Source organism: Myxocyprinus asiaticus, chromosome 21 (genome assembly GCF_019703515.2).
Source record: "Myxocyprinus asiaticus isolate MX2 ecotype Aquarium Trade chromosome 21, UBuf_Myxa_2, whole genome shotgun sequence".
NCBI classification, from domain to species: Eukaryota; Metazoa; Chordata; class Actinopteri; order Cypriniformes; family Catostomidae; genus Myxocyprinus; species Myxocyprinus asiaticus.
In genome coordinates this window covers 14,256,336-14,272,624 of record NC_059364.1, presented here as the reverse complement: position 1 = coordinate 14,272,624, position 16,289 = coordinate 14,256,336, and the positions used below count along the sequence as shown (strand labels likewise).

Below are 16,289 nucleotides of genomic sequence, written 5' to 3'. Positions count from 1 at the left end.
GAAGCTTTGGCTTTGACAGCATACTGTCCAGTAACGGCCTTCCAGCCGGGCCCCTTCCAGTGGCCCGGTGGCATTCTTAATAATGGGGAAAGAGGGTAACCCTGCCAGGTGCCCCTATCAAGAGTAAAATAATCTGAAATTAATCCATTTGTTTGTACCACCGCTACTGGGTGTCTATAAAATAACTTGATCCATCCAATAAAAGTATTCCCGAACCTGTACATTACCAAAATCTTAAAAAGATAATCCCATTCTACCATATCAAACGCCTTTTTGGCATCAAATGAGATGGCAGCGACCGGAGTATGATCATTCGCCTCTGACCACATGATATTGATGAAACGCCTAATGTTATCAGAAGAGTAACAGCCTCGAATAAACCCTACTTCATCTATATGTATAAGAGATGTCATAACTTTACTTAATCGGTTAGCCAACATTTTTGACAATATTTTAACATCTAGCTGGATCAGGGAAATTGGATGGTAACTCTTACACTTGCTTGGATCTTTGTCCTTTTTAAGAATCAGACTGATCCGGGCTTGTGTCATGGTTGGCGGAAGTTTCCATTCTTTAATGATTCCGTATAAACTTCTAGCAAATGTGGAGCCAGTTCTATAGCATAAGATCTAAAAAATTCAGTGGTAAAGCCATCTGGCCCCGGAGTCTTACCTGTAGGCAAGGTCTTAATTACCTCGCCAAGCTCCTCCAAGGTTATCTCAGAATCAAGAGAATTTTTTTGCTCAGTCGTCAGTTTAGAAAGTTCTAATGGTTCCACAAAGTTTCTAATATCTTCATCAGTAGATGAAGACGTGGAACTATATAGATCAAGATAGAATACTTTAAAAGCATTATTAATATCAATAGCTGAGGTAAATATTTCACCAACAGCAGATTTCACTGAGGAAATGGTAGAAATAGACTCTCTCTGTTTCATATATCTAGCCAGACATTTCCCTGCCTTGTCCCTCAACTAAAAGTATGACTATCTTGCCCGTAATAGCCAAAACTCCACCTTCCGTGAAAAATAGTATTATATCTGTATTTCAATTGGGTAAATTCACTGAGGCCATTAGATGACATTCGGTGCTTCAGCTCTGCCTCTGCACTTTTAATATTCCCTTCCAATTCCACGAGTTCTTGTGCTTTGGATTTTTTGGTGAATGAGGCATACTCTATGATCCAGCCCCTAAGAATTGCCTTAAGTGCCTTCCAAGCCACGCCCACAGAGGATACTGAGGACCAGTTGGTCTCCATATAGACATTGATTTCAGCCTTTAGCATTTGTTGGAATTTAGGATTTTGCAAAAGGGATACATTAAAGCAGCAACTATATGATTTATTTTTCTCTGTATGTGGTAACACCTCTAAACACACCAGGGCGTGATCGGAGACTAAAATGTTTCCAATTGCGCAATCAACAACAGATTAAATGAGGGACTTAGATATAAAAAAAAAAAAAAAAATATCTGTTCTAGAGTAAATCTTATGGACTGATGACATTTTTTTATAGTCTGTCAAGAACTTAAATGGATGGTAAAAGTTTTGTTCCAGCTTTAAAAACTTTAAAGACAAGTTAAAAGAATGTTCCATACAGTTTAAGCTCTATCAACAGCTTCTGTAGCATGCCATCATGCCAGCAAATGATTTCGGCTTGTCTCTCAGTTTGTACAAAAAAGAAAATCATGTTTTCAGTAATACAAATAATGGAAGTTTATGAAGAAAGGCACTGCACTGGAATAAGCATTAAAATACAGAAAGTTCCATACATTTCAAAAGCATTGCCACAAGACTTTATACATGTTAACATGAGATCAGTGTGATAAAATCACTTACTAACCTTGTCTGCGATTTTATCACACTAACTCCTGTAATGATCATGTAAAGTAGTAAACTGGTAATTTTTGCATGATAAAGGCAACCACATGAATATAACGCATTAAGCCAGAATTTCATCCACACAGAACAGTACTCCCCCAGCTAAAAGAATGATTAAGATAACTTTACAGCTCAAAAAAAAAAAAAAAAAAAAAAAACCTCTGTAACAACAATACAAACTTTACACTCACATAGCAGTTTATTAGGAAAACCTGTACACTAGACTTGCCACGATATCATACATTTCACACCGGCGTGGTGTTCACGTTCAAATCGACTAACACCAGTATTACCACTGGTTGGACGCTAAGTGGTACTATGGGGTAATTTTCGTTAAGCAAAACCTACACAATAACACAAGGCAGCTTGATTTCAAACTTTGAAATTAATTTTTTTTATTTTAACTAAAAATTCAAATGAAATGGAAAAAGAGAGATTTTGATTTGCCCAAGTTTTAAGTGATAACACTGTGTAACAAATTCTTCTTTATTTTTTATTTTTTTGTTCCTGGGTAATAAGTGTTATTTCCTAATTGCTTATGCCTCAAAAGTATAGAAAATGGCTGTTATTCCCCACAAACATTGCTTTTGTGACCAGGACAGTGATATTTTGAAATGTATCTATTTCCAATGAGAAAATACAGGTGCATCTCAATAAATTAGAATGTCGTGGAAAAGTTCATTTATTTCAGTAATTCAACTCAAATTGTGAAACTCGTGTATTAAATAAATTCAATGCACACAGACTGAAGTAGTTTAAGTCTTTGGTTCTTTTAATTGTGATGATTTTGGCTCACATTTAACAAAAACCCACCAATTCACTATCTCACAAAATTAGAATATGGTGACATGCCAATCAGCTAATCAACTCAAAACACCTGCAAAGGTTTCCTGAGCCTTCAAAATGGTCTCTCAGTTTGGTTCACTAGGCTACACAATCATGGGGAAGACTGCTGATCTGACAGTTGTCCAGAAGACAATCATTGACACCCTTCACAAGGAGGGTAAGCCACAAACATTCATTGCCAAAGAAGCTGGCTGTTCACAGAGTGCTGTATCCAAGCATGTTAACAGAAAGTTGAGTGGAAGGAAAAAGTGTGGAAGAAAAAGATGCACAACCAACCAAGAGAACCGCAGCCTTACGATTGTCAAGCAAAATCGATTCAAGAATTTGGGTGAACTTCACAAGGAATGGACTGAGGCTGGGGTCAAGGCATCAAGAGCCACCACACACAGACGTGTCAAGGAATTTGGCTACAGTTGTCGTATTCCTCTTGTTAAGCCACTCCTGAACCACAGACAACGTCAGAGGCGTCTTACCTGGGCTAAGGAGAAGAAGAACTGGACTGTTGCCCAGTGTTCCAAAGTCCTCTTTTCAGATGAGAGCAAGTTTTGTATTTCATTTGGAAACCAAGGTCCTAGAGTCTGGAGGAAGGGTGGAGAAGCTCATAGCCCAAGTTGCTTGAAGTCCAGTGTTAAGTTTCCACAGTCTGTGATGATTTGAGGTGCAATGTCATCTGCTGGTGTTGGTCCATTGTGTTTTTTGAAAACCAAAGTCACTGCACCCGTTTACCAAGACATTTTGGAGCGCTTCATGCTTCCTTCTGCTGACCAGCTTTTTAAAGATGCTGATTTCATTTTCCAGCAGGATTTGGCACCTGCCCACACTGCCAAAAGCACCAAAAGTTGGTTAAATGACCATGGTGTTGGTGTGCTTGACTGGCCAGCAAACTCACCAGACCTGAACCCCATAGAGAATCTATGGGGTATTGTCAAGAGGAAAATGAGAAACAAGAGACCAAAAAATGCAGATGAGCTGAAGGCCACTGTCAAAGAAACCTGGGCTTCCATACCACCTCAGCAGTGCCACAAACTGATCACCTCCATGCCACACTGAATTGAGGCAGTAATTAAAGCAAAAGGAGCCCCTACCAAGTATTGAGTACATATACAGTAAATTAACATACTTTCCAGAAGGCCAACAATTCACTAAAAATGTTTTTTTTATTTCTTATGATGTATTCTAATTTTTTGAGATAGTGAATTGGTGGGTTTTTGTTAAATGTGAGCCAAAATCATCACAATTAAAAGAACCAAAGACTTAAACTACTTCAGTCTGTGTGCATTGAATTTATTTAATACACGAGTTTCACAATTTGAGTTGAATTACTGAAATAAACGAACTTTTCCAGGACATTCTAATTTATTGAGATGCACCTGTAGGTGAATTTGTGTCTTTTCTTTCACATAAAGTCAGAAAAAAACAACATATGAATCCAAATTAACACGTATTTATACTAAAGTAATATTCAAAGCCGTGCTGGTCCATAATTGTAACAAGTACCCGTCTCTTCCCCTGGCTCACTCGGTGCACCTCAAAGAGGATTACAGCAGCATCAAGACCTTGCTGGACACCTTGAATTATGAGGAGTACGGCTGGGAGGTCATAGGAGACTTCAAAATGGTGGCATTCCTGATGGGTCTCCAAGGCGGTTTTACCAAGTTTCCCTACTATCTTTGCCTTTGGGACAGCAGGGACACCAAGGCGCACTACCACAGGCGGGACTGGACACAGCGGACCGAGTTCTCTGTGGGGAGGAACAACGTCAAGTGGGAGCCACTGGTGGACCCCCGGAAGGTGCTGATGCCACCACTGCACATCAAATTGGGCCTTATGAAACAATTTGTCAGAACTCTAGATAAGGAGTTGGCAGCCTTCAAGTACCTTCAAGACTTCTTCCCTAAGCTGTCTGAGGCAAAGGTCAAAGAACGTGTCTTTGTCGGACCACAGATAAAGAAGGATTTTGGATTCATATGTTGTTTTTTTCTGACTTTATATGAACGAAAAGACACAAATTCACCCGTTTTCTCATTGGAAATAGATACATTTCAAAATATCACTGTCCTGGTCACAAAGGCAAAGTTTGTGGGGGATATTGGCCATTTTCTATACTTCTGAGGCACAAGCAATTAGGAAATAACACTTACTACCCAGGAACAAAAATTGTGTTACATCGTGTAATTAGAGGAGTGGGGTATATAAGTGATTTAGTTTCATTTGTGAAGGGGGTGGCTCTCTATGCAGAAGGCTCTCTCAGGAGGGGTTCTCTATTGAGATGCCACATTTTATTTTATTTTGGTCCCTTTATTCATGTACTCCTTAACCATGTAGTTCCAGAAGATATTTTGTTAACATTTTATTTTTGTTGAACCTTAGACTTCTGTTTGTTATTATTTGTATTTATAGTTGTTAAAAATGAAACCACTTGCATTTATTAATTTAGTTGGTGTGACCTCTCTTTTATGTTGTGGCATGGAACGAGCTGTTTGTAACATCTTTTGAACCTACTTCATCTCTGCATTTTCTCCATCATGTGCTACCGGTCGGGTATTTTGTTGTCTGGGCAAATACATCACTTATTGTGGGTTGTTGGGGTTTTAATGTTGGTGTTTTATTACCTTTCATCCCAGGACCCAGTTTAGCTGCTTCGGAAGGGTAATGACTTTGAATGTGTGTGAATAATTATTTTTTTCCCTCCTAGGGCTGGGCGATATGCAGAAGTGGAAAGTAACGAATTACAACTACTCTCGTTACAGTACTTGAGTACATTTTTCACATTTTTCTACTTTTTTTTTTTTTTTAAGTATAAATAAATAATAGTACTTTTACTTGAGTTGATTTCACTTTCGCTTCAGTTATTTTTCACCACAATTAAAAGTACAAAAAATACATAATATTTCTGAATTTTTGGGAAGAAGAAAGTTATAAGCGCTAAATCTGTTTAAACAAAAACCCGCTGTGCGCTGCACGACGGAAGCCTGCAGGGCACAGCATCATGAGCACAGCAGCTTGCAAAAACTGCCACCGGTGTCCTCTCATCTCTAGCTTCTCCATGAATCTCTGCCCTGTCACTATACCGATTCAGGTTTAATCAAATACTGTGATTTTCTGCATGTTTCATTTTATTCTGGAAAGGAGCCGTTCATTCAGGTACGAGGGAACTGTCTGAACATGTTTAACCACTGATCAAACTTCACTTGTTTTTAAGGTAGGCAATGTTTTAACTGTCAAACATTAACACAATGTAGTTTGATATATATGTGGGGATATCTGGTTTACTTGCTACTATATGTCTAAAACAAACTTTTAAATACCTTAGAAAGATACAATTCCAATAGTGTCAGAAATTAACGGGGACTCGGGGCAAAAATGCCACCGAAATTAACAAAAATATCCCCGAAATTCTAAATATGGAGGCAAAAAATGCCCAAGCAACGAGTTCCCGTGTTTTATTAATAATATCTGATATAGTTACAATTACATACATTGCGATCTTCTTTTGACTTTTCACTGAACATTATTTTTTCCCCACCGCCCAGTTTCTCGCATCATCGCACGCACAATCCGCATCAGTTTGGTATTGTACTCCCACGTTAAATTCTGTAACCGTTTGCCCCTCTTGTTCAAAATAAACTGTCCTAGCGGGTAACACTCTTGCTCACGGTGCAGTATTGTACTTGCCTGCGCTGCTGTTTATCGGTCTGAAAAGCCTCACCTGCTAGAGGCCAAGGGATGGATGTTATATAATGTATGAGAAATCACAAAACATAATGTTACCAAATGCTACAATTTACTTAATTATAATATCTCAATATGTTAAATAACCATAATGTTAATTAAGACTTTATTATTACAACTGTATTACAATAATACATATACAGAACAACCACTTTTAGTATTTGAATCAATCATATCTCTCACTAAACACTGTGTGAAATGTTTATTTTTGCCTTATTTTATTCAGTTGGCATGTAGGAGCTGATAAGTTACATACAGTATATTAACTTAATAGCCAAAACACTTGGACATACGTGAATGAGAATAAACCTAAAATAGGAAGTGAGGAGTCTGTTTCACAAACTAAAGACTGTGATTTACTTGCCTTTTTGTTGTGCATCCGGCCATCCTCTTCCCTCTCTTCCCTGGTTAGAGAATCTTTTTTCAAAACAGTAATGCGGAATAGCCTTCATCTCTCTAAAACAGTCGACTTTAGGAGAAAATTGAATTTCAGGAGAAATGTCTTTCTTTTTGCCTATTTTTAAAACCAAAATTTGACTTGCAAGTGTAAAGCAACTTGTAAGAACTCAATACCTCAGCAAATGGGGAAAAACCCCATGATTTCCGCATTTTCTTGAGTACCAAATTAGCACTTTAGGATTATTTTGTAAGAAATAGGTGACACGGTATATGTTTGCAGTCACAGATAAAGAAAAAAAATTATAATTACCACTTAAAACAATTATTTCAAATCGTAATAATAATTTGCAATTAATGATTTTGGGAGTATTTTTGATCAATTTAATGCATCCTTGGTGAAAGGAAGCTTCAATTGCTTTCAAGAACAAAAATGTCTCAGTGTTCTAAAAATGTAAGCGTATATACTATATATTATAATATTTTAATAAAGTAACTTGTAACGTAATTACTTGAGAAGTTTTTTGGCAAACTACTTATTTACTCTTACTTGAGTCATAATATTTCTCAGTACTTCTACTTGTACTCAAGTGAATTATTTCTTAAGTAAAAGTACTGCCACTGATGTAAAAAAACAAATCAGTACTCTTTCCACCACTGGCAATACGCAAGAAATATGTTCACAATATTTTTATATATATATATATATATATATATATATATATATATATATATATAAATTAAATAAAATAATAATAATAATAATAATAATAATTTATTATTATTATTATTATTATAATATATATATAAATCACAATAACTAATTACATTGTCAACCCCCCAGCTGAGGGATCGGTGAATATTCTTGCTTTAGTGATTTTGCATTGAAAATTAAATTCATTTATTTAAAAAACAGAAAACTTAAACCAAAGACATTTCTAAATTAAAATTTCACTTCAAACGAAACAAAAAAGCAATTAAAATAACGAAGTGGTCAAAAAACATCAACATACAGTATATAACCACCTTTCCATTTACCGTCCGTCTATGACAACAGGTGGAAAATTACTAATACAAATTAAGATCTAAAAACAATTATAAATGTAAACATAATAATTATAATGATGATAATAATCACTGAAATATAAATAATGGTTCGAGATGAGCATGTTTTTGTATTATTTTATGATTTATTATCACAGATGTGTAGGCTACTGTATATATAAAGTGACCCTGCAGAGTTGTGCTCCCAGCGAACTGCTCTGTGGAAATAAAGCTAACTGAACTCAGAGCACCTCCTGAGCTGAGATGGTCTGAGGTCATTTGCAGCATTCTTATAGATGATACTATTCTCTCAAAGAAATTTCAGAAAACTGAAACAAAGAAAGAGTGAGAACCCTTTACATCCACGTGTTCCACGAGACTGCACGCCTCCGAACAAACAGCGTGTCAGACATGCACATAGCTTTTCTGTCATCTGTTCTTACAAATATAATAAATTGCGTTTCTTTAAGCGCGTGTCTGTGTGTCTAACAGCATTTATTGTGTCATTCCGAATCCAAGACATCTTACAGTTACCCACCATGCACATTATATTCGCTACCTGCAATTAAACATCTTCTGTCAGTGCGCTTACTTTGCTGCCTGTGTAATTTGATACATTGGTAAAGAACATCTGGCTTTCAGTGCGTTATTTAGGTTCATTTATCATGGGTCGCAAACTCTTCATTAGGCAACTATTCTTTATTTAAGGCTATCCTGTTCGTTAGGCTATTGTATTGATATTGGAAGTTTCACTCATAATGTTTGCTCCTTTTCCCGGTATAACTTTTCACACCGGTGTTGTCCCTTGTACCGAGTAAAACCGGTAACACCGTACACCGTGGCAAACCTACTGTACACCCACTTATTCATGAGATTATCTAATCAGCCAATCGTGTGGCAGCAGTGCAATGCATAAAATCACGCAGATACGGGTCAGGAGCTTCAGTTAATGTTCACATCAACCATCAGAATGGGGAAAACATTTCGACCGAGGTGTGATTGTTGGTGCCAGGTGGGCTGTTTTGAGTATTTCTGTAACTGCTGATCTCCTGGGATTCTCATGTCTTTAGAGTTTACTCAGAATGGTGCCAAAAACAAAAAAAACATCCAGTGAGCGGCAGCTCTGTGGATGGAAACACCTTGTTGATGAGAGAGGTCCTCGGAGAATGGACAGACTGGTTCGAGCTGATAGAAAGGTACAGTAACTCAGATAATTAGTCTGTACAATTGTAGTGAGCAGAATAGCATCTCAGAATGCACAATACATAGAACCTTGAGGCAGATGGCTAACACAGCAGAAGATCACATGGGGCACTTTATTAGGACCATAATGTTCCTAATAAAGTTGCTCAGTGAGTGTAAATTTCTGCTTTTAAACCCTCAACTGTAAGCATATTACTGTAAACCATTTTTTTTTATTTTTATTTTTTTTACAAACTGAGGTACTGGTTAAAAAAAAAACTGCATAATCAATAACTTGTATTGAACCAGTAAACAGCGACCTTCTGGGCCCCATTCACACTAGCTGATAATCAAAAATAAAATGTAAAAAACTGACTTTATGTTTTAAATTTTTAAATGTCTCCAATAAAAGAATGGGGTGACATCTCGAGAACTTTTAAAGGGATAGCTAACCCCAAAATAAAAATTTTGTCATTACTTACTAATCTTCATGTCTTTGCAAACCTATTTTTTCATCCGTGAAACTCAAAAGGAGATGTTAGGCAAGCTGTTAGTCTCAGTCACCATTCACTTTCATTGTATGGAAAAAAAGATGAATAAAAGTGAATGTGACTTACATTCAGCTTAACATCTCCTTTTGTGTTCCGCAGAAGAGAGAAATTCCTATGGGCTTAGAACAACAAATGGTTGAGTAATCATGATAGATCATAATTTTTTGCTGTGAACTATCCTTTTAACTACCTGTAAAAGTATTTGTTAAAGGTATATGCCAAGAACAACAATATGAATGTGGCAGGGTGCTACAGGATTTTGTAAATTCTCAAAAGGATGCCATGACTGAAAAAAGGTCGGGAAACACTGCCCTAGAGGAAGACAACTTTTGTCCAAAAGGACAAAGTTATTTGCCACCCACTGGTTATACACTAAATATATCACCATTTGAAACATTCAGCTCTATGAGTAACAATAAATGTGACACTTAAAAGGCTCATTATGTTGTCAACTTATTTAAGTGTTACATGCTTGAGTCAGTGATATTGCCGTTTTACAACAGTGACTACGCAATGTTAAATCGATTGTCTCTTTGTACATTCAAATAGTCCTCGGTGACTGGAAAACACACACATACTTAATTCCAAAGGTATGGAGACACTCCTACTGGTAGAATTTTTTATAAATGATTGTTACTAAAGTTTTAAAACCTTGGTGGCCAAAAGCAAACACAGGCCTTATTGATCTTGCAGTGAAAACAAAACCACACTGTCTCAACTGTGACATTAATGTTAAAGTAAAAAAAACCTGGGATTTGAAGTACCACTTTGTTGTACAAATTTAGCACTAGCTGTCTATGTGAAGTGGGTCTGCATTCTGTGGTTCCAAAATCTGCATACTGTAAATGTACATACAAATCACACATACACACACACACACACACACACACACACACACACACACACACACACCTCTAATTAAGAACTGAGTCTTAATAAGGAGTCATCGGGTTAGTTGTTATTGCTCGTATCACAGATTGCCCATGAAATGTATCCAAAAGCAATGTAAGCCTCAAATGAATAATGAATGAAAATGACTTTACACATTCCCTTATAACAAATACCCACATGACTAATGATCTCATGTTGTTTTGTGTCTGTTTGGCTGAGGATAACCACAGTAGAAGTCATTGCATAGTTGGCCTACTTTAGTACGAAATGATCAGATATCGGATCATATCAGTAGGAGGTATGTGTATGTATGACATGCCAGTATGCATGTAAGAAGCTCAGACAAGTGACATTTTTATGGCCTTGCTGATCACAGAACAGGTAACAACAGTCCTTAAGCAGCTAGAAAAATGCAACATACGCAACACACCAGAATAACTAGATTGCAGAACATTAGTCACAATCACAAGTATTTCCAAATGTGCCATTGCACAGGTAATATATAAACCACCATCATACAGGGTTCCCACACCTTTTACCAATGAATTTCCATTATTTTTCCATTGGTTTGTGATAACTGGATAAGGGTATTCAAAAATAATTTAATGATTATTATTTTATATTAAGATTTTTTTAAAGATGTTTTTCATTTCCAAGACCTGGCCTGGAAATCACATTTTTAAAATTCCCTAATATGTCCAGGTGGTAACCCTAAAATGCACCTCTTTCCCTCAGTGCATACATTCTAGCTGTTAAAGGGAAAGTTCGGCCAAAAATGAAAATTAATTTACTCATCCTCATGTTGTTTCACACTTGCATGACATTCTTCTGTGGAACACAAAGTGAGATGTTGGGATGATTGTTATGATCAGATGTTGGGATGATCATTAACTTCCACTGCATTTTTTTTCTCCATACAATGAAAGTGAGTGGTGACTGAGGCTAACATTCTGCCAAACATCTCACTTTTGCCTTTCATAAACTTAAAGTCAGATGGGTTTGAAATTACATGAGGGTGAATAAATGATAAAAGAATTGTCTTTTTTGGGTGAACTAACCCTTTAACCTAAAAAACTGCACCACATTGAAAAAAGGCTTTAAACATATTGCATGGTAGCCCCTGAAAGACAATTATGGGCCTTTTTAACACGTAATAAATCTATGGAGAGAGTCACAGAAATACGAGACAGTCCAGTCAATCATCAACTTGCGTTGTAAAATCAGCAGAGGTTTGTGCCTTTTAATAAATTACCAAGGAACAACTTGTCATATCTAATTGTTAAGTAGGAATTCTGTGAATGCTGCTCAAATCTTGTCTAATCTGCAAAAAATGCTTTTGTCAGGTTTATGAAAGCACTGACTAAACCAAAATAGCATGAATGTGGTATGTGGTGTGGAAGCATAAAGAACTGGCTCTGAGTTGTAAAACAGCCTACCATGCTTCTTCTTGAGCAAGCACACATAAAAAGGGCATGCGCGCACCCACACCCACACACACACACACAGGGTGCTGTGTGACCTGTTTTTAGTGACTGTAAGTACATTTCAGTTGTGGTACAACCACACACATACCTAGTTCCTGTCTTGTGCTGCAGACCCCCACTCCGTACTGCTTGGTCTTCTGTGCTACTGTTTTCAGAAAGTCGACATTGTTTTCAGCGAAACCCAGATAGTTGTAGGAGCCCATGTTTATGACATTCTCAATCGTTTTCCCTGTTAACCTGTCAAAGTGGTAACAAATCATCCAACCAACCATTATTAACATTGATTTCTTCTGCATATTGTGTACATACAGTAGTTCTTTCTTAGTTCAGGCTAGAACTGAAATCAATGGGTATTATATACTGTAAAAGCAGCTGCTTATATTACAGAGAAAGCAGTTAGGGTAGCTGGTGAAAGAAATTAAGAATAACATGAAAACAATTGAAAAAATGAGACAAAACAATTTAATAGGAATCTAATACTTTAGTTTATCAAGACCCTTCCTCATAATCAGGCCCACACAGAATCTGCACATACAGAACTCTGCAGAAATTTCTGCTGATTTCCACATAACTGGAATGACAATCCAGTTTACAAATTTCTACATTATTTCCCACCCCTTGTGTGCATGATTATACAGTATTTTGGTTAATTAGATTATGCTTTAAGCTACCAATAAGACTGTAGTACTCTCTCAACTGTGTTTAAGACATTCCATTCAGTAGAATTCCAAAGATTCCCCAACCAAATCAGTGCAGAAAACAAGCTGTGGGGGGGGGGGGGGGGGGGCACACAAAAGTGCAGATTCTATCTGTTCATAACTGCTTGTTTAAATGCAATGCATTGAACCCAATATACCTGAAAGTCCAGTTGTAATCATCAGAGACCCTTTCAATGAGGTCAAAAACCGGACCAGGTAAACTGCATATGGGCCGGTTCCAGTTGTCTCTGACTCTCATGTACAGGTTCCGGGTGTAAAAGTTTTCAAAATCTTGGTAAAGAGGAACAAAGTCCTGTAATACAAGAAATCAACAGTTACAATTATAGAACACGTAGCATCAGTATTTTTTGCTGCCCTTCCTCAATCTGCACAATTCATTACAAAGAGGAGGCATTGCCCCCAGATTAGCAATAAAAATACACTGTTTGTGGGAGTCACGTGACGCCATGCGAGGATCGGACTTGTGAATAGCGAGCTCTGCGCACTTTGTAGTTTTAACACTTTTAATTACATAAACCGGTGAGATTCGATACACTCTGTTCCATAACTGTTCTAGGAGGACAATATGTCAAAGAATTAAAAATTCTCGGGCTCTGGAGACATTAAAAGACACTTACGTGCTCAAGCTGATGCCGCCGAGCAGGCCCCGAGCCAGAGAGTCAATTTAGTCGGAGAGATGCGGGAAATGCGGCGAGAGATGTTGAACATGTTGACAATGCTGACGGAGGTCGTTGCTGACTTGGAGGATCTTGCTGTGATATGTCAATTGATCACTGCCATGAAGACGAAATTCTCTGAGGTGGTTATAAGAGTGCGAGATGTTGAGAAACAGATCGATTATCTGGAGTCATCGGATAGGGAATTATCTGCTAATCCGCTAGCAACCAAGGTGGATTTGGAGCATGTCTGGAAGAAGTTGGAGGACATGGAGAACTGTAGCCGGCAGAATAACATCCATATTGTCGGAATTCCTGAGGCCAAAGAGGGTCAGGATATGGTTAAATGGACGGGCTCTTTCCAAATCTGCTTGACATAACAGGCCATAAGCTGGAAATTGAGCAAGCTCACAGGGTTCCTTTTCGGCGAGCTGTGGAGAGAGGCAGGCCCAGATCAATTCTGGCCAAATTTCTGAGATCATCCGATAAAGATCTTGCGTTACGCAAGGCAAGGAGTAAAGAAGGCTTTCTTGGAAAAACCACAACATTTTCTTGTTCCCAGACTTTGCGAATTCGACAAGAGAGAAACGTGATCGATTAAAGGAATGCAGTAAAATTTTACATCAACGGAAGATCGCTTTTGCACTGATATTCCCGGCCAAATTGAGAATAGATGCTAAGGATGGCCATAACACATTCACATGCCCACAGCAAGCGATGTCCTTCATATATATATCTCTAAGTCCCTCATTTTATCTGTTGTTGATTTCTCAATTGGAAACATTAAAGTCTCAGATCATGCCCTGGTGTGTATAGAGGTGTTGCCACATATGAGAAAAGGAAATCATATAGTTGCCGCTTTAATGTAATCCGTAATTGCAAAATCCTGAATTCCAACAAATGTTAAAGGCTTAAATCAATGTCTATATGGAGACCAACTGGTCCTCAGTATCCTCTGTGGGCGTGGCTTGGGAAGCAACCAGGCAGTTCTTAGAGGCCGGATCTATATGTAAATCCCATTTCATTCAGCCAATTTCTTACAGTCCTGTCACAAACATTGTCTCCTGTTTCCACCCATTTGTGTTTCATTTGTTTTGTTGTGCATTTTCTATTTTCAAGGCATATTGCTTTGAGTTTTCTATCCTGACACTCTGACGTCTTCCTTGGTCTACCCGTAGGTTTTCCTTTTATAAACTTCCCATTTTGTTTATACTTGCACCAAATTTTAGACACAGCACACTGAGAACAACCAAAACATTTTGTGTCATATCTGTGATTTGTTTATTTGCTACGAAGTAAAAAAAGCTGGGTGAACATCCTCTAAGTGTGGTGATTCCATAATTTCTGCCAGGGGTTGTACAGAAGTAGTCAAAATGCTTGTGATCATATCATATTTGAGGTGTAAATGCTAAACTTTCCTGAATGTGTCCCGGACAGCAGCAATGCCCCATCCTCACCTGTTAACAAGGCCGGTGCTGGCCAAATTTGTGCCCTACAGGGGTTGCGATGCGAGTCATGGTGCAAGCTGTGAGGCAAGAGAATTTCAAGGATCTTCTTCATTGTGTCTGATATCAACATGCAGTGACAAAGATGAGAAGCACACACATCTGCAGCTCAGCAATGTACTGTACGTACTAAACTAAAACAACGGATTGTGCTCGAAATGTTGCATTTGTGCTTAGATTAAATTTTCACTGCATCTGGGAAAAACAGTGCACCATTTTTTTTTTCGTGCTTTCTTTGTCTTTTGACTTTTTTGTGGTTTATTATCATGCAATAACACAATGACATAGTGATTGAAGTCATTATGAAATCAGAGACCCTCTCCTTGAAATCTGATGACAAGTGGTCCCAGTAGATGTATTTAAGTGAACAGGTGTAAACAGCAATGTGTCTCGTCTGACCACATGTCATCGGATCACCCGAGACGCATCTTAATGCCAGGGGTAAAGGGGGTCTTGATTAAACTACTTTGAACTAGTCTTTATCCAACTTTCAGTATGGTGATAAAGTTCACCCAATAATTACAATTCTGTTATCATTTACTCCCCCTCATGTTGTTCTAAACCCGTATGACTGCCTTTCTTCTGTGGAATACAAAAAGGATATGTTAGGCAAATTATTAGCATCAGTCACCATTCACTTTCATTTCATGGAAAAAACAAAAGATGTAATGAAACTGAATGGTGACTGAGACTAACATTCTGACTAACGTCTCCTTTTGTGTTCCACGGAAGACAGTCATATGGGTTTAGAACAATATGAGGGTGAGTAAATGATGACAGGATTGTAATTTTTGGGTGAACTATCCCTTTAAGACAGCAAAAAATAACAAAGGCGCAACAAATTGCCATCTGACTTTTACACATTTTGCATAAGCTTTTGACTGTCACTCATTCGTTTCACTGGTTAGCAGGTATATGACCTCGGCCCATTGTTTCAGATCACATCAGATTAAAAATCATTATTTAAAAAAAAAAAAGCTCAAACAAAGAACTGTGTTCTTATTCTTTCGCCCAAGTTTTGTTCTCATTTATTACAATAGAGCGAGCATACAAACTAAAGCTTTGCTGGTGTTTTGACTTAAACGCTGATGTAGAAATCTTTATTTCAAATAGGGAGAATAGAAATGCTGTGAGATCCATATGTACATTTTGCTCTTAAATGCTAATGGTGCACTTAAGCCTACATATCAAACATCACAGTGAAATGTGCAGTGCAAAACAAGTTTTTTTCTGTTCATATATTTATCTTTATTGCATATTCAAAAGAGGGTGGTATTTGAGCATTCCTACACTGAAAGGTCTGATGCACACTCAAATCTATCAGAGTTCATTTTGTATTTATTAAAGCTGTCTTGTGAGAGCCAGTTTGGCTGCAGTGATTCATACTTACAGGGAAACATGGCAA

The 16,289-nt window shown here is 37.6% G+C and overlaps 1 protein-coding gene across 3 annotated transcripts in view; it reads right to left on the bottom strand.

The window, feature by feature from the left end:
* The window catches only part of LOC127412383 (serine palmitoyltransferase 3-like), a 68,297-nt gene that overhangs the window by 47,284 nt on the left and 4,724 nt on the right, over window positions 1-16,289 (bottom strand). For all 3 annotated transcript variants that reach the window (XR_007892413.1, XR_007892414.1, XM_051648693.1), the window contains exons 3-4: window positions 12,861-13,015; window positions 12,093-12,241 (exon numbers count right to left, since the gene is read on the bottom strand). Coding sequence is in view for 1 of the 3 variants with exons in the window: in XM_051648693.1 (XP_051504653.1) it covers window positions 12,093-12,241; window positions 12,861-13,015 (304 nt within the window). In the remaining 2 variants the exon portion in view is untranslated. The remainder of the gene's footprint in view (window positions 1-12,092; window positions 12,242-12,860; window positions 13,016-16,289) is intronic.